The sequence below is a fragment of the Equus quagga genome, chromosome 20, assembly GCF_021613505.1.
Source record: "Equus quagga isolate Etosha38 chromosome 20, UCLA_HA_Equagga_1.0, whole genome shotgun sequence".
Classification (NCBI taxonomy): Eukaryota; Metazoa; Chordata; class Mammalia; order Perissodactyla; family Equidae; genus Equus; species Equus quagga.
Window position 1 is genome coordinate 14,829,926 of NC_060286.1, and position 18,643 is coordinate 14,848,568.

At 45.6% G+C, this 18,643-nt stretch overlaps 1 protein-coding gene across 2 annotated transcripts in view; it reads left to right on the forward strand.

The window, feature by feature from the left end:
- SUSD6 (sushi domain containing 6) overlaps positions 1 to 4,935 on the forward strand; it is a 93,429-nt gene extending 88,494 nt beyond the window's left edge. For both annotated transcript variants that reach the window (XM_046647437.1, XM_046647438.1), the window contains exon 6: positions 844 to 4,935. In XM_046647437.1, coding sequence (XP_046503393.1) covers positions 844 to 869 — 26 coding nt within the window. In that variant the 3' untranslated portion in view covers positions 870 to 4,935. The remainder of the gene's footprint in view (positions 1 to 843) is intronic.
- The last annotated feature ends 13,708 nt before the right edge of the window (positions 4,936 to 18,643 follow it).

An 18,643-nucleotide genomic window follows, 5' to 3' on the forward strand; every position in this document is an offset into this window, starting at 1 on the left:
CGCCCAGCTGCACATATTGTGTGTCTACACATAGTGACCCATGTCCAAGTACAAATCCTCAGCCCTTCCACTTCCTGAGGAGCCAAGATGGTGCCTACTCTTCTCTCCTCCTTGCTCCCTTGCTTTGTTCCATGTATGAAACAGCATTTTTGAGAACCCATCTTGTACCTGGTGCTGGATTAGCTTTCAGGGTTGATAGAAAGAAATATGAAACATGCTCTCAGCCTGAATGGATTGTCAGTCAGTTGGGAAGATGGGGCCTATACTCAAGAAATAATGGAACCAAGAATTGTAGGGTCCATGTCAGAATGAATGGTTTAGAAAACACATGACATAGGTTATCAGGTTTGTTGCAAGCCGTGCCTGAGCCGTCTGGGGCTTGCAGTCCTGTAGGAAGTCAGGACCTCGAGGCATCAGTCTAACCCCATTGACATAGGAAAGACTGAAACCCAGAGAGGGGAAGTGAGTTGTTCGGTATCACACAGCTGGAAGATGTCTTTAAGGAGGAGGTGGGACTTAAGCAGGGCTCAGGAGCCTCATAGGATGAGATCAAAGACAGAAAAAGAAGTAACTAGACCAGCAGGGTTGAGGTCAAGAGGAGGGTTCAAGCTGCTGGGACCAGAAGGGGTTTGAATACCTGACTGAAGATTCAGATTTTATCACACAGGCAGAGGGAGAAATGAGCAAGGAAGGCCTAAAAGAGGCGAGACTACCCAGAAGTGTATGAGTAGGGCATTTTGTTTCTTTAAACAGGGGCTGCATGGGTATGCCTGCAGTGGGATCAGGTGTACTGCAGAGCCACATGGGGTAACCACTTTTCTTTCCTTCCTTCTCTTCCTGCAGATATCCCACTGTTGAAAGAAGCATGAGGTCTGCCACTAGCCTCTCTCCTCTGCGATGGTCCTCTCTGTCCTTCCTCCCTCTCCCTGTGGGTTTGAGCACCCTGTACTCCAGCCACCCTACCCGGATACCTGAGCTGCCACCTGTGTATCTGTGTATTTCTGTATCTCTGAGGGCCTGCAGGCCCACCTCGCTGGAAACTCAAGGAAGATTCTCGCCATCTGCCTGCTGGACAGCTGGAGGAGCTGGCTTTTTGCCTAGCGCTGCCTCCCCATCTATGTCGGGGACATATGTGAATGTGCTGGATTGAACCCTTCCTTTCCTTGAGCCCTCTGGGTCCCCTCCAGCTAGCTCTTTGGCGGCTGGAGTTTACTTGTGCCTTCCCCCCACCTCGTCCACTTTCCCTGTCACACAGGCTTGTTGCTGTCCTACAAGCTGTAGTGGCTGCACTGCTGCCCCTGCCCCCTAGGGCTGGGCTTGGGTCTGGCCTATTTCCTTTGAGGGCTGGCATTGCTGTCCTTACTTAGCAGGAGCAGATCCAAGAGTGCCTCGAAGTGGGGCGAGAATGTGGGTCCCTGCGCCTGCCCTTGGTTGACACCAGTGCCACATTTCCTTGGCTGAGAATGGAGGACGTGGAAAACCATGCCAAAGCCATCCCAGCACCCATCCCTAGCTCGGAGGTGCCGGCTCCTGGCCCCTCTCGGTTGAGTTTCCAGGAAGCATCCAGAAGATCCCAAGGGAAGGAAGGAAGGTGATCATTAATGATTGTCTTCCTGATCTGCAAGTTCTCACTTTCTACTTCCAGCATCCGCTTTCCTGGCCTCGGTTTTTCTGTTTCCCCGGAGTGTAAGGGGAAGTTGCATGCTGCCTTTTGGGTTTGATCCTAGGCAGCTCTGGCTTCCTTGCTGCCCACAGAGGCCTGAGGTGAATCATCCCTGGGACAGGAGAGTTGCTGAGATGCCACAGAATGCCCATCTGGTCACTGGCAATTGGGGCAAGTTGACCCATTTTGGGTTCTTGGTGATGGAAGGGAGCCTCAGAGTCATAGGCCGAGTCCCCAGGCAGCTGCAGGCAGCTCCAGCCCTGGTCCTGAGGGTCCTCCTCACCACAGTCACGTGCCTTAGTAACTGTGCCAGGAAGCGTCCTGCTGCTTGCTGCGCTGCTGCTTTTCCTACTCCCGCCCCCACCCCCTGCACCCCTGCACAGCTGGCAGCCACTCCCTGGGCTTCCCTGCACCCTGGGGGAGGGACAGAGAGACCGTCCGCATACACCCCTGCCTTGTTGGCCTGCGGTGGGTGAATGGTTGTGAAGCAGCCTGGCTTCAGGGCCCTAGTGTTGAAGGAGTGGGCTCAGCGCTCCAGATGATTCTGCTGGGGCCTCTCCCTCAGCCATGTGTTGGATGCTGATGAGGCTGGGGTCGTAGAGCTCCCCCGGGCTGCTGCCATCTTCAAAAGCCGTGGCATTAAGGAATGCTTGTTTTTGTTTTGTTTTGAAGCACTAGGGCTGGGAAGCTTCAAAGCTGACCCTGTGCTGCACCTCTGCGCCTCCCCCGAGCCTCTCTGTGTGGGGTGGTAAAAATAATAAAGAGCCCAGTCTGTTTTCAGTCCCTGACCCCACAGCGTAGCTCCAGCTGTGGGTGGCCTCGAAGACGAGGGGAGTGGCTATCTCTCAGCCTCCTGCCTCCGCTCTCACACACGCACTTTACTACCCGCTCATTCCCAGGCCTCTTGCCACCACTTGTAGTCTTCCTTCCTCTCAGGTAGGGGCAGTGCTTGCTGTGCCTGTTGGCCACTCCCGCGTCTCTCCCCTTCACCCTGGAGCCCTCGCATGCTGTGCCCAAAACCCAGGCCAGCGTGGTTCGATTGGGAACAGGTTGGCAAAGGTGCTAGAATGAGAACGCAGAGGAAGATGAAATGGACCAGGAGCCTGTCCTTGGCCTCAGGAGAAACTATTTCCAGAGATGTGCCTGCCAGCAGTTGGCTGGCACTAGGCCTGTCTGGAGGCGGGGGTCCCCACAACCCTCAGCTGCCTCGCTCATGGGAACCCTAGTCTTCCTCCGAAGAAGAAAGCAGGGCAAGTAGAGAGGGTCCAAAGTCTGCCTGCCGCTCGCATTTCCCAATCTTCCAAAACCTGAACTTTTGAATATTTTAAAAATGGAAGATCTTATCCTTTCTTATGTCATTACTCTGGGTTTTTTCCCCCTGAGATTGCACTTTTTATTTTGGGTTTATTCAGCCACATAGGTGACTGGCTTGGCCCTTGAAAAAATGAAAAGCCTTCTTTCACCTCACCTACCCTTAGCACCATCCTGGAGATTATGAGCCCATACTTCCCTACCTGGTAGGAAGGAAAGAAGCCAGGATAAATGGGAACCTCCCCTCCCCTCCCCCACCTCCCTTGTCACTGGCTTTGATGAGGCCTACCTCCCCGAGGCCCCTGGGCCTGTGGGTGCAGGAGCCAGGCCTTGCATTGCTGCTGACATCTATGATGGCTTCTTCCAGCAGTTGGTTCTCTTCCCTGAAGCAGTTTCTTAGCCGTCAGCCACGTGCTGCTGTTTCTAGGGCTTTTGGGCTTTGTCCCTTGCAAGAGATTAGGGACACCACAGCTGCCTTGAGGTGGGGCCTGGCTGAGAGACAATGGCCCTGTCGGGTGGCAGGCTGTCAGGAAGGAGACTGCTAGAGGAGCCTGGGGCAGGGGGAAAACTGCACATGGTCTGGCTTGCCTGGGCTCCCCTCCAGGGGAGCCCAGCAGAGGGCTTGTCCAGGAGAATGGTCAGCACCAAAGGACTTTAAGAAGGTGTTTTTTTGCACATGTGAGCTGACTGGATGCAGGCGTTATATCCTGGTGACTTGCGGTCACATTCCAGCAACTTTCAAGGGCCAGTATATGGTAAAAATAACTTAAAATTGCCGTCCCTTTCAATGCCTTAGTTTACTAGATAGGCTCTATCTTTTGCCATTTCTGAATTTTGTATGCTGTTCCCATTTCACTGGGTGTGAACTGTGAAATGGGCTGAGTCCTGGCCATTTTGTGAGTTCTTTTGGTTTTATAAGGCATTTCGATGTATATTCTACTAACACTCCGTTTGCAAACAATTTAAACTAAAGTGGTCTTCCTCGTGCATCTTGCCCTCTTCCCCGTGTCCCCCCCGCGCACCCCCCCCCCCCCCCCAGCTTCAAAGTTCTATGGAGAAGCTGGATGGCAAGACAGACAAAGGTAGACTTTTCCTGCTTCATGAGTAGTGGCACAGGGATCCATGGCCCTCAGCCTTTCCCCTTCCAGTCCCGGCTGAGCTCTCAGCCACCTGCTTCCCACATAACTGTGTCACTTCCATTGCCAGGGAGCACCCTTACATAGAGAGTGGAATATGCTGCAAACATTTCTACATCCTTGCCTTTTCTTTTTCCTCCTTAAAGAGAATAAAAGGCCCAGAAGGGACTTGTTACATAGGCTTTACAGCTTAATTCCAGATGTGCTTGCTGAGGACCGTGAGGCTGGGAGCTTGTCTCGTGGGGCCTGCTGGAGCTCCTGGGTCTCAGCACAGGGACAGTCATTACTGTTGTGCACTGGGGGGCTCTGAATTTTGCTTGGCAGATGTGTGGACTGAGTGGTAGAGTAGCTGGTCCCCTGGAAAGGCAGCAGGCTCCGCTTTGCTGGGAAGCAACTCTTCATCTCCAGTTGAAAACTTAGTAGAATTTTTAATGAAAACCCCAGGGTGGAGCCCTCTGCCAGGCAGAGCTAGCTGGGAGCACTGCAGGGGCTCAGCACTTGGATTGCCAAGCAGGGAGGAGAGATGGACACCGGTTGCGTGGCAGCCCACACACCCTGCCCTGGCTGCTGCTTATCGCACCACTATGGAATCCTCTGCAGAATGGTACTCATATGTAATGGTTTAAAATGACACGTGTGTCATTGACTCTGTGCAGGATGTCACTCAATCAGTTTGGATTTGCTTTATTTTATATATATATTTTTTGGTATCCTGTACATTGCAGTGGGTGTGAAGATAGTATTTTAATATTTGTACAAAGTTTAATTTAATTTTAATTGTTCTATGTATATAACTGCATTTCTAAATAATAAAAAAAATTTTCCTATGAAGGCAGTAGTGAGAGGTGTGATCCTTCCAGAAGGTGTTTGCAGAAACCCTAGACCGAAAAGAGTGTATCATGTGGGTGGGAGCTCCTGAAGGGATGAAGCATTGGTTCTGCGGGGAGGGGCGTCTGGCAAGAGGAGATGGGACGGGGAGGTGGTCTATGATACAAGAGAGACCACAAACGTAGTGGGAGTGTATTACTTCTCTCTTTTAAGTTCAGCCACTGATCAAGCTGGGATTCAGCAGTGAGCAAAACCATGTATTTTGGGCCTGCGTGGAATTTCTGACACACTGGGAAGGCAGACAGTTCAAATAGTATGTAGTGGTGACCAGAAAGGTACGATGGAGGACAGTCAGAAAGCACCTTTTGCTTGAAATGGCTTGTAAGCTGAGATGTGAAGCCAGTACAGCGAGGCTAAGAGGCAGGACACTACATCTGTGTGGGTTCAAAGGCAGCAGAGAGCACATGCAGTTTGAGAAACTAAAAGGAGTCTGGCGCTGCGTGGTAGGTCTGAGGGGGGATGGCTCAGGATGAGCCGAGATGGTTGGGCAGAGGCTAGATTGTGAAGGGCTGTACTTCATCCTAAGGGCAACAGGAAGTGCCTTAACAGTTGTACGTAACAGAATGACTTAGTAAACTGCATTTTGCAGCTGGGGCGGGGGGGAGTGCTCTCCATCTCTTCAAGAGAATGAATTTAGCGGGTAGAACATACTGTACCTGGAGACCATGTGGGAAGTTGTTGGTCTTGGGGAGAAGAAGGCAGTTTGAGCAGCTAGGTGAACAGCAACAGTGTTCTCTGAGATGGGAAATGATGGAGATGTAAAGATGAAAGCCAGAGTACGTGGAGGTGAAGAGGTCATTGCCAGCCAGGAGAGGCCAACAGTAGGTGAACAGTTACAACAGGTGGAAGGGTGTGAGTAGAGGGATAAAAAAACAGACCACCGTTAAACTTGCCGTGAAGGTAACAATCAGGATGTGTTTCTCTAACACACAGTGACAGATGGGAAAACATTTTAGGGGCAACAGTGCCAACCACCCAGTCTCAACCTCAGCACCAGTCCTCAGTAGGGTCGGCACAAATATCACTGCCTTTAGTTGCAAGGAGGTGAAGGGAAGAGCACTTAGCAACTTTTTAAAGTAATGCTAATAGCTGATACTCATACAGCACTATGTCCCAGGCAGCGGCCTAAGCACTGTGTGTGTATAAACTCAGAGAATCCACACAGCAACTCCACGAGGCAGGTGCTATTATTTCGCAGAGCCCCAGGCCACGTATAATGAATCTGAGGCACAGAGGTGAACTCACTTGCCCAAGGCAGAGCAAGGATTGAGTGCAAACCCAGATGTTCCGCTGGAGTGATCCCCTCCCCTGCCCATTCCTACCCCCATCCGAGGCTGCCTTCCTCTGCCTGTCAGTCTCTGTTCTAACCAGTGAGCTCAGAGAGAGGAAAAACTAATTGCAGGGCGGAGAAATGGCACACTGTTCACTAGGATGATAAACTACCCTCATCTCAAGGAATGGGAAGTGCCCAGCATGGTATGGGGAGGGGCATTCAAGCTAGGCAGAACATGGTAAGAAATAAGTTCACAAAGCAGAAGGAATTGTTCCTCCAGAAGAAGAAAATATAAAAAGAAGAGACTGCTTATTTCAGTGATGGCTAAGTCTTCATTGTTGCTGGAAAACTGGCAGAAACATGTCCCATCAGGTAAAGAATGCTGGGGAGGGGAGACGTGTCAACATGAGGTCACCCAAGGGGTTGTTGCCTTTCTCTTGATGAGAGATGAGGCAGGACAAAGGTGACAGAACCCACAAAACCTGCAGAGCTGCCCACGAAGAAGGGCTTACTTTGAAGCGGCTGCCTCAGGCTGGGAGAGGTGGATGGAGGAGAGAAAAGGGATTTCCTGCCCTGTTGCCGAACACCCACCTCCCAACTTGGAAAGCTGAGGCTCCCAGACTACAAAAGTAGTAACAATCCCTCAGTGGGTCTTTCTCAGACTACTTAAAAAATATCTCTAAATATGCCAAAGTAATACATACTCATTTCAGAAAATTAAAATCACTCAATACTACCTCCTACTGCTAATATTCTTCTTTCTTCTATGCCTAAATATATTTTCCTCTAAAAGATCACTTTTTTTTTTCTGAGGAAGACTGGCCCTGAGCTAACATCCATGACCTTCCTCTACTTTCCATGTGGGACGCCTGACAAAGCATGGCTTGATAAGCGGTGTGTAGGTCCATGTCTTGGGTCCAAATTGGTGAACACCAGGCTGCCAAAGCAGAGAACGCAAACTTAACTGCTATGCCAGCAGGCCGGCCCCTAAAGATCACTTTTTTAGTAGTATTTTGGGTTTTTTAAGCCTTACAATCTATTACAATCTCATAAAACATTCATCTACATAATTTTTAACAGTTGCATATGTTTCCATCATATTGGTAATTTGGACTTTTAGGTTGCCATAAAAATTTTAAATTCTTATGACCAATGGTTTGCTAGCATTTAAAATGATTTCCTTGGGATAAATGACTGGAAATGAAATTGCTAGATCAAAAGAAATGCACATTTTGGTGACTTTTGATATATCTCAAATTGTCCCCCAAGAAAGTTATTCCAAATTCTCTTCTCATTGCTGGTGTTCATTTTCCCACAACCTCACCAGCATTGGGAATTATCATTTTAAAAAAAAATATGCCAGTTGAAAGAAAGTGGTATTATTTTTGACTCACGCTTGTTTCATTATTCCTGAAGTTAAAATTTTAAAATGTAGTTTGTTTACTCTTCATAACAAAGACATACTGAAAATTGTCCACATTTGATGTCCAAGGCATCCACGTTTGAGATGAAAAGTCAAAAACTCTGAGTCTCGGGGGCTGGCCCCGTGGCCGAGTGGTTAAGTTCGCTCGCTCCGCTGCAGGCGGCCCAGTGTTTCGTTGGTTCGAATCCTGGGCGCGGACATGGCACTGCTCATCAGACCACGCTGAGGCAGCATCCCACATGCCACAGCTAGAAGAACCCACAACGAAGAATACACAACTATGTACCGGGGGGCTTTGGGGAGAAAAAGGAAAAAATAAAAATCTTGAAAAAAAAAACAAAAAAAAAAAACTCTGAGTCTCCATCTAAATTAACATATATATATATATATATATATATATATATAATGCATAATATATATAAATAGATAAACAGGGAATTTCATCTGAAATTCCTGGGGCAAAGAATGAATCTGAACCCAGGCAAGACGTAACACATTCTCAAGACAGGCCTGGGTTGCCCCTCTAAGCTCCCTGGAGGTAGAGGAGTGTCAGAGGGCTTGGGGACCATCCCATCCCACGCAGAGAGGTGAACAGCTGGTTGGCATTTCAGATTTCCCATCATGCCCCAGTGCCCCCAGAAAAGGAAATTTCACAACTTAGGAATGTCCTGAGCAGCCCGTCTGGGGCAGCATGAACTGTTCCTGACCCTACGGAAGCAAATGACTCTCAACTAGTCAGGGCACTGCAGAGCGTGGCAAGCGTGGACTTCCCCACAGTGGAGCTTCACCTGGGAGGCAAGCAGCCTAGCCTCCAGCAAAGGCAGCCTGTTTGCAGGTTAAGCCTGTGGGCTGGGGCTGAACATCTGGGGTGATTTGGGATGTGTGAAGGAAGGACCATGACAACACAAACAGACCAAGCGTGAGGTCTGCTGTGGCTTCTGGGGTGGTCTCTCGAAGCCCTTGAGCATCTGGGCTCCAAAGACTTAGAGACTTTTGGTGCCATAGCCTGTCTACTGATGGCCGTTCCCACTCCTGCTCCAATCTTTTGTTCATTCATTCAGCAAACTTCTCTTTCTAGGATTTATTTTACACAAAACGTGGTACTAGGTTCCAGGGACACAACAGTGAATAAGACTCAGTCTTTGCCCTCAAAGAGTTTGCAGACTTATGGGAGAGAGATTGAACAGCTCTCTAAAACTTAAGGCAGAACTTGAAGAAAAAACAATCAATGGAGCACCAGCAAAGTGCCTGGGGAGTGAAGAGGGAAAAGGAGTTAATTTCTTTGGGGGGTGAGCAAAGATTCCCCAGGGAAGGTGCCATCTGCTTTGCATCATGAAGGTTGAATTGTGTTTTAATACTATAGGTGGAGAAGTAAGTGAACAAGGAGCTGTGTAGTGGAAAGTGCGAAGAAGAGGACTTTCGGGCTATAGAGACCTATAGGCGCAAAAGTGCCAGCATATAAAACTAAGAACCATCTGAAACGATCAGTTTTGCAGGTTAGTAAAAAAAGGTCAGATATGGGCAATTTCAACCCCATGCATAATTGTTTTAAGATCTGCTAAGACTAAATTAGAAATGCCTTTCTTCTCTGGGTTGACTAAACTTTAATTATTTTAATCACGAGAAAGAAACCCGTAGACAAGTGTCCAGAGACCTCCAGAGTCTATTTTCTACAAAAACAGAGGACTGAGCACAGTTGACTTCCTGGTCACAACCTGCCAGCTCCTGGCCCCTGCCTGCAAGGGGCATCTTCAGAAATCACGTGAAGGGTTCAAGTCTCCAGTCCAGGGTCAACTCACTTGCTCTTTGGCACAGACAACAGGAAGGAGGCCCACTGCTTGCCACCGAGTTTCTGCCAGCAGCAGCCAGGCAGCCATATCCAATGTTAAGAGGAGTTTTAACCCTTCTCCCTGTTTTCCTTAGGGCAGAAATTAAGGGACAGCGATTACATCCAATTACAACGTAACTCTTTCCCTGTCAAGTTTCTCTGTTTTTCATTAGAAACATTCAAAACTAATCAAGCTATCTTATAATAAGAGTAACACATGTTAAAACATCAGAAATAATATTTTCACCTATCTGATTGGCAAAAGAAAGAGCTTAAAAACATCCCGTGGGAGTGTAAATTTGTACATTCTCTGTGCAGGGCAATTTGGCAACGACCATCAAATTACAATGCAGTTCCTCTTACCTTCTCCTCCTGAACAATTCAGTTCTAAAGCCAGTAAGCCAGTAAGTAGGGGCAGAGTTACAAAATCCGACAGGGAAACCACACAGAATGAACCCTGCACTGTCAGACTGGAATTGTAGGTATTGGTGCGAATTCATGGTTTTCAATCTACATAGATAGATGTAGAAATAAATATAAATGTAATGTGTGTAAGCGTGTACACAAACATACAGATTCCCTAGCTCTTCCCAGAGGGCTGAAGCAGGAAGATTATAAGAGGAGCCCGGAACATTTTATTGTATCAGAAAGCAAGAAAAGGCTCAAAAATGATGGATTTGTGCCCAAAGGACCCCACTGGAAGGGGCTTCTACTAACCAAATCAGGAACAATTTGAGCCTCAAAATAAATAGTGATGATAAATGGATTATAATCCCTTCAGTGAAATACGAGACCATGAGACCATATAGATAAACAGAAGCCTGGTAGACATTACTTTAATCAAGTGGGACAAATGAAAATCATGCATCTCCTGACAGGATGCAATGAGAGAACCTAGCACCACCTCCACAATACTCCCATCGGAGTGCAATGTAAATCTAAACATGAAAAAAATGAGATAAATCCAAACTGAGTGATATTTTACAAAATAATGACCTGTAATCTTAAGAATGTCAAAGTCATGAAAGTCAAGGAAAGACAGGAATTTTTCCATGCTGAAGGAGACTAAAGAGACACGCATAAAGAGAAATGTAACGCATGATTCTGATCCTTTTGCTCTAGACTTTATAGGAACAACTGGCAATTTTAATGGAGGATTAGATGGTAGTAATCTATCAAAGCTAGTTTCTTGATTTGTTACTTGTATTGTGGTTATGTAGGAGAATGTCCTTGTTTGTAGGAAAAACATGTTAAACTATTTGGAAGGGATTGGGTGACATAATCCCAAATGGTTCAGGAAACTTTCTGTAAATTTGTAATTGCTTCTAAATAAAACTATTTACTTAAATTTAAAAATGTTACAATGAATCCTTTGACTTAGAAATTCTACTTTCAGGAAGTTTTCCTACAGATATCCTTGCTCATCTATGAAATATCCTATGTGTACAAACTACTCATTGCAGTTGTCTAATAAAACCAAAATTCAAAAATAAGCCAAATAATCATCAACATGGGCTGGTTAAATACGTACGATACATCTAAACATAAAATGGATACAGAAAAAAAAGAAAGAAAGAAATACTCTGGACCAAGCTGCAGAATATATTGTTGTATGGAAAAAGCCAGGCGCAGAACAGGGGCATGGAATGCTAATATTTGAATACCAAAAACAGATAAAAAGAAATGTGTCAAAGCGCATGCTTTTCTATGCACAGAGGATCACTCCAGATACCGCTCAGGCGCCTCTGGGGAGGGAGTGTGACATAGGAGGAAGAGCCATCTTCTTTGCCTCTGGTACTTTGGAATTTTGAAGCAAGTGAATACATGACCTGCTCAATAAATTAAATTATTTCTAAAAAAGCAAAATGCATGCTACCTATGCACAGAGGGAATATTCACAAGGAATTCTGTGAATTTATCTGAGCTCTTCTCTTGTTAGAAATTAGTAATCTACCTCCTGGGCAGGGACACACAGCTCCCTGCTGAGCCTTCCTTAAGAACAATAAACAGGACTCGTTGCCTCTTATTTCCATCTGCCTTCTCTGAGAAAATAAAAATTATCTCTTGGAATCTCCAGTATTATGGACTGAACTGTGTCATCCCCCCCCCCCCCCCCAAAAAAAATGTATATTTGAAAGTCCTGACCCCAGTACCTCAGAATGTGACAATACTTGGGCATAGGTCTTTCAAGAGGAAATTAAGTTAAAATTAAGTTAAGTTAAGTTAGGGTGGGCCCCAATCCAAAATGGCTGGTGTCCTCATAAGAGAAGGGAATTTGGGCACAGACGCATTGAGAGGGAAGATGATTGAAGACACAGGGAGAAGACAGCCATCCACAAGCCAAGGAGAAAGACCTGGAACATACCCTACCCTCAGGGCCCTCAGATGGAACCAGCTCTGCCGGCACCTTGCTCTGAGACTCCTAGCCTCCAGCACTGAGAATATACATCTCTGACTTTAAGCCACTCGGTCTGTGGAGCTTTGTTATGGCAGCTCCCGCAGACTAACACAGTCAGTCTCAAAATAGAGAAGTGAGCAAGGCTCTCTCCCACAAGAACGACACATTCAGGGAATGGACAGGTCAAGCGTGGAGGGAACCAATAAGGGAAACAGCTAGAAAGGCAGCCAGATGGAGCGGGACTTTGAATGCCGTACCCAGGATGTGGATGTGATTGATTCCATAGGCAAGTGGGAGCCACTGAAGGATTTTGAAGAGCGAAATGATGTGCTCTGAACCTAATATGTTAGAAAGGAACTGGGTGGACAATGGTTTGGACCACTTCGGGCATCCTGGTGAGAGGGGGAAAAGCAGCTCTCAGATGATTAGAGCAGAAGGTGGGCTTGAGTAGTTTGGGAGAAATGAGACAGTTGCTCACATGCTTGGGAAGATCATTCAGGTTAAGAGGTCTGAGCTCTGTGGTTGACTGCACAGAGAGGAGTAAGAGAAACAGACAAAAGCGTCAAGAACACAGCACATCTCTACCATGGCAGGAGACAAAGGGGAAAGACAGAGAAATGAAGGAAGGGCTTTGATTGGAAAGAGAGCTTGTAGGGAGCTGTGGGTGGAAGAGTGTGAGACTGAGGGAGGGGACCCGCGGAGGGTCCATCACACTTGTTCAGGGCAGTAGACCACAGCCTGTTTTAGAGAATTGCTCGTGGGGTGAAAACAGCAGTGGTTGGCCTCCCACAGCAAGATGTAGAGGAACTTGAAGGACCAGAGCACAGCCCACGGTGAGGGCAGAATCCGGGAGGCAGGAATGCCGGACTACTACTGTTTCTTTCCGTAGTGACTCAACCTTTGAGGCTGTGACGGGCTAATGGGGGTTGACCGGGCAGTTTGCGGGAGAGAGGATCCGACTTCTTCTCGCTGACAGAACAAAAGCCACTTATCTGGGAAGAACTTAAAGAAACCGGATATCTGATCTCGTCTTGGATTTGGAATCTCGGTCCACGGCTGACCCCCCGCCCTTAGACGCCCTTAGCCGCCCTTAGCCGGCCGTGGAGCCCACGCAGCCGGGATGGCTCAGCCCGCTGGCGGCATCTAGTGGCGGATGAGGCGGTGGTCCTCTGCTGGTCAGAGAGCGGAGGCTGAGGTTCAGGGAAGGCTGGAGGAAGTGGCTGGAAATTGGGATCCAGCCTGCCGCAGAATTTTGGGCAGGTGGGGCCTCCTGGGGCGGTGGGGAGGGAATGTGACCCAGGAGTTGATGAGCAATGAGTCTTGGACTCTGTATTAGTTTCTTAGGGCTGCTGTAACAAATTACCTCTAACTGCGTGGCTTAAAGCAACAGAAATGTATTCTTTCCCAGTTCTGGAGGCTAAAAGTCCCAAACCAAGGTGTCAGCAGGGCCACGCTCCCTCTGGAGGCTCCAGGGGAGAATATTTCCTCGGCTCTCCTGGCACCTGGTGGCTGCCAGCAATCCTTGTTGCTTGTTGGCTTGTAGGAGCATCACTCCAGTCTCTGTCTCGGTCTTCACCTGTTGTTCTTCCTTGTGTGTCTGTGTCCACATTTCCCTCTGCTTATGAGGACACTACCCAATCCAGCACGACCTCATCTTAACTTGATTGCATCTGCAAAGACCCTATTTCCAAATAAGGTCACATTCGTAGGCACTGGGGTTTAGGACTCGAACATATCTTTTTGGGAGACACAATTCAACAGACTCCTTTCACCCAACAGATGTTCCCTGAGCATCTGCAAAGAGCCAGGCCTGTGCTGCGAGCTGGGCTTGTGGAGCTGAATACGTAGACACTCCTCCGTCCTTGAGGTTCACACGTGTGGCTTGTTGATAATCTTGTCACTGATCTGTGGCCTCCTGGTTCACCCTCGATTCCTCAGTGTCCAGCAGGGCAGGCCTGGAGACTCAGTATGTCACTGAGGTAGGAAAGAAGGATGGAGGAAGGGCAGGAGAGAGGAAAGAAGGGCTTCAGGAATGTCGAGGAGGGGGATGACACGGGGAGAGGCGGTGCAGGACAATTGGCTAGACTTTGCAGAGCAAGTGACATTTGAGCTGCGTCTTGAAGCAATGGGTGTTGTGGGTACCAGAGATAGAGACGGCAGCAGGCAGAGACCGTGAGAAAGGAGTCCAGAGGGCCTCCTAGATAAAAATGAGCATATCCAATCATGGAACCACCCCCACTTTCCGGCACCTAGTCCAGAGTAAAACCATGCTGCCTTGAAACTTTCCCCAAAATAATTAACCCAGGCCTGACTTCTAAACCAAGCCCCCAGGAGCATCTTCCTGAGGGGTGCAATCTCCTTCATGGCAGCAAGTACCAAGAAACCTGATCTGTGTGACTATACGTGTGTCCCTCATAGTCTTTAGCTGTGGGCATCAATGTAGTTAAGGAAGTGCCCTTAATTCCTAGTTTGCTGAGTGTTGTTAGTAATAAATCAGTGTTTAATTTTCTCAAATGCCTTTTCTGGATCTGATTAAGATAACACATTTTCCCTTAATCTGTTAATGTAGTGTATTATATTGAATATTGATAGAATTTGTTGCTATTAAACCATCCTTATAACCTTGCTAAACCCTACTTGGTTATAGTAAGAGCACATAGGTGTGCGTGCATGTGTGTTTACAAATGCACTGCTGTTTTAAATTTTTGCATCTATGTTCGTAAGTGAAAATAGTCTATAATTTTCTTTTCTAGTCCTTGTTTGCTATCACAGCTTTACTAACCCCAAAAAAGCAAATAAGTAGCTTCCCTCTTTTTAATTTTCTGAAACAGTTTGTGGGATATAGAGTTTTTTGGTTTCTTAACAGTTGGATAAAACTGACCTATAAAACCATATGTGCCTGGTGACTTTTGGTGGGAGAGACTTTTGATTACCACTGCAATTTCCTGAATGATTATTGACTTCGTTAGGTTTTCCATTTTATTGAGATAATTTTGGTGATTTTTTTCCTATAAAGTTATTTCAATAAATGTTTTTCAAATCATTGGTATAAAGTGGTTCAAGATATTCTGTTTTGATTTTTAAACTTTCATTATTTGTAATCATGTCCCCTTTTATATTTCCCAATTTCCAAAACTGTTTATTTGTGTGACTTTCACTTTTTTCTTGATCAATCTCACCAGAAGTTTGTTTTAGTCAGGTTTCATTAGTTTTGTTTGTTTTAGTCAGGTTTATTAACGTATAATTTATACATAGTAAAATTCACCCTTTTTAATTTTGATGCTACAATCATGTAACCACCACCATGGTGAGGATATGCAACTGCTCCATTACCGCCTAAATTCCTTTGTGTTCTTTTGTGGCCAACCCCTGCTCCACCCCAGCCCCTGGCAACCACTGATCTGTTTTCTGTCTTTATAGTTTTGCTTTTTACAGAATGTCATTGACAAATAAAAATGGCAAGTAATAGGATATATTGGAATATATGAGGAAGCCATTTTGGTGTAAACCTAATTCGGCCTGACCTTGTCTTTCCAAAAGGGCCTGACGGAGGCCGTTGAGCGTGCATTGTATATCTGCTTTAGAGATTCCCTATGGCAAGAGCAAAAGGCCCTTGAGATAAAGGTGCAACTTCCCTCCCCCTCCCAACGTTGGCGTCTCCTTAAGGATTAAGCATCTTTCCTTAGGCTAGAAGCTGATTGCTGCGAGCACCTGTGACGCCCAGCTGGAGGCAATAGACTTGCCTCCTGCTACGCCCACCAAGATAGCAGACCCGCTACCTGCTGTGTCCATCAAGTGCTGTGCCGACAGGGCAATCTTGTGACTATTGTGGGAGGGACATTTCAATCATATGGGAAACACCCTCTTTGAGGGTATATAACCACCCTTATACCCCCACTTCTTTGGAGTGCTCTGTTCCTTTGTGGAAAGACTCTCCCGGGTTATAATCCTAAAATTTAAGCTCAGAATAAACTCACCCAAATTTTCATTTATAGACTGGTTATGGATTATTTTCGTGGACATCATATAAAGAGAATCATACATTGTGTAGCTTTTTGAGTCTGGCTTCTTTTACTAATGCATTTGATTTTCATCCATGTGGTTGCATGTATCAGGAAGTCCTTCCCTATTGTTGCCAAATAGTACCCCATCTTCTGAATGTATCATTAGTTTATTCATTCACCAGTTGAAGGACATGTGGGTTATTTCCATTTTTGACTACTGACGTTGAGCATCTTTTCACATGCTTATTTGCTGTCCATTTGTCTTCTTTGGTTAAGTGTCTGTTCAAATCTTTTGCCCATTTTAAAAACTGGTTTGTTTTCTTATTAAGTTTTTAAATAATTTTTCTTATAAGTTTTCTAATAAACTTATTAAGTTTTGAGAGTTCTTTTATATTCTGGATACAAGTCCTTTGTCAGATATGTATTTTGCAAATATTGGTCCCTGTGTTTTTGCTTTGTTTTTTTACTTTCTCAACAATATCTTTCAAAGAGCAGAAGTTTTCAATTTAGATGAAGTTCATTAGTTTTTTAAATTAGCTTTTTCAAATCACTAGTTTTGGGGTTTGTCAGTGCCTCCCTTTTTATTGTCTCAGTAAATTTTCTTTCTTGGGGAGTGATGTCAGCATCATGATAGAGTGAGCTCTTCCAGTGATGTCTCTACTCTATGATACAATGAAAAAGACATTCTTACTCCAACAGAGGACATCCACACAACATAAAAGACATCTGAGAGACCCACCAAGCCATACATTGGAAGGTGGAGAGGCTAGAGCCCACCTCGGAGGAGGTGGAATGGGGTAAGAGAAAACTTTGCTCCCTCCCCAAAGGCTGCGATCCATGCCTGTGCTTGGCCTCCGAGAGGGAAGGAAGGGAGGAGGGAATGCCCATTCGTGGGAACATCAAAGATCCCTGAGGTCCCTTGCAGCATAAGGGAAAGCCCCCTACCGAGATGAAAGCTATCATGAGGGTGATCTCATCAAGCCAACACCCCAGGAGAACAGATAGTGAGAGCAGAGTGAGTAAGCCTACGAGAGCACACAGAAGAAAGCACCCCTCCCCACCACCTGTCCAGAGCTGGCTCTAGTGCCTGAAATCCCAATGGAACACAGAGGGCTCAGAATATGCAGCTCTTGACCCCCACCCAATGGCAATAGGTAGTAACAGCAATCAATAATACCAGGATGTGGAAGAACAGAGCCATGCCCTCTCCCAGCATCAAAAATGATGTTAAATCTCCAAACCAGAGAGAAAATGACAAGTACTCAGAAATCAGTCCTGAAGACACAGAAATATGTAATCTAAATGACAGGGAATTCAAAATAGCTATCATAAAAAAACTCAATGAGTTAAAAGAGAATGTAGAGAAACAATTCAATGAGTTCAGGAGCTACTTCACAAAAGAGATTGAAACTATAAAGAGGAATCAATCAGAAATACTGGAGATGAAAGACACAATCGATGAGATAAAACAAAATATGGATTCCCTGAACGCTCAAGTGGACATCATAGAGGAGCAAATCAGCATAATCAGGGATAGACATATTGAAATGCTCCAGATAGAGGAGGAGAGAGAACTAAGACTAAAAAGAAATGAAGAAAATCTCCAAGAAATATCTGACTCAATTAGGAAATGCAACATAAGAATCACAGGTATTCAAGAAGGAGAAGAGAAGGAGAATGGAGCAGAAAGCATGTTCAAAGAAATAATAGCAGAGAACTTCCAAAACCTGGGGAAAGAGATGGAAACCCATATGAAAGAGACTATTAGATCTCCTAAATATGTCATTGTAAAAAGACCTACTGCAAGGCATATAGTAGTGAAACTGTCAAAAATGAATGACAAAGAAAGAATACTAAGGGCAGCATGGCAGAAGAGAATAACCTACAAAGGAACCCCTATCAGGCTTTCAGCAGATTTCTCTGCAGAAACCTTACAGACTAGGAGATACTGGAATGACATATTCAAATCTTTGAAGGACAAAAACTTTTGCCAAGAATACTCTATCCAGTGAAAACATCCTTCAGATATGATGGAGAAATAAAAACTTTCCCAGATAAACAAAAGCTAAGGTAGTTCGTAGCTACAAGACCCCCTCTTCCTGATGAGAAATCCTCAAGAAGGCCCTCACGCCTGAAAAAAAAAAATGGGAGAAAAAGGTTACAGAGCATGGAGTAAGGAGATAATTAGGTAGACAAAAATCAGAAAATTGTAGCTATACATCAGAACAAGTTAGCAAATACTCAAGTATAACATTATAGATAAAGGGAAGGAAAACACCAAAAACAAAGATAATTTTGTCATTTTAACCACAAACTCATAACACAAGATGGAATAAGATGTGACAAAAACAACATAGGAAGTCAAGAGGAAGGGGTCTGAATTGCTTTAGTCTAAGGAAATAAGAAGCCATCAGAAAATGGACTATCTTATCTATGAGATTTTGCATGCAAACCTCATGGTAACCACTAAACAAAAAAGCAGAACAGAGACACAGATAATAAATAAGGAGAAAACAAAGAAACACAGCATAAAAACTACATAACTCAATTGGTAGACCAAAACACACAGGATGAGAAACAAAGGAAACGCAGGAGAACCGGAAAATGAGTGATAAAGTGGCAGCATTAAACCCTCATATATTGAAAATCACCCAAAATGTAAATGGATTGAATTCCCCAATAAAAAGACACTGAGTGGTGAGATGGATTAAAGAACAAG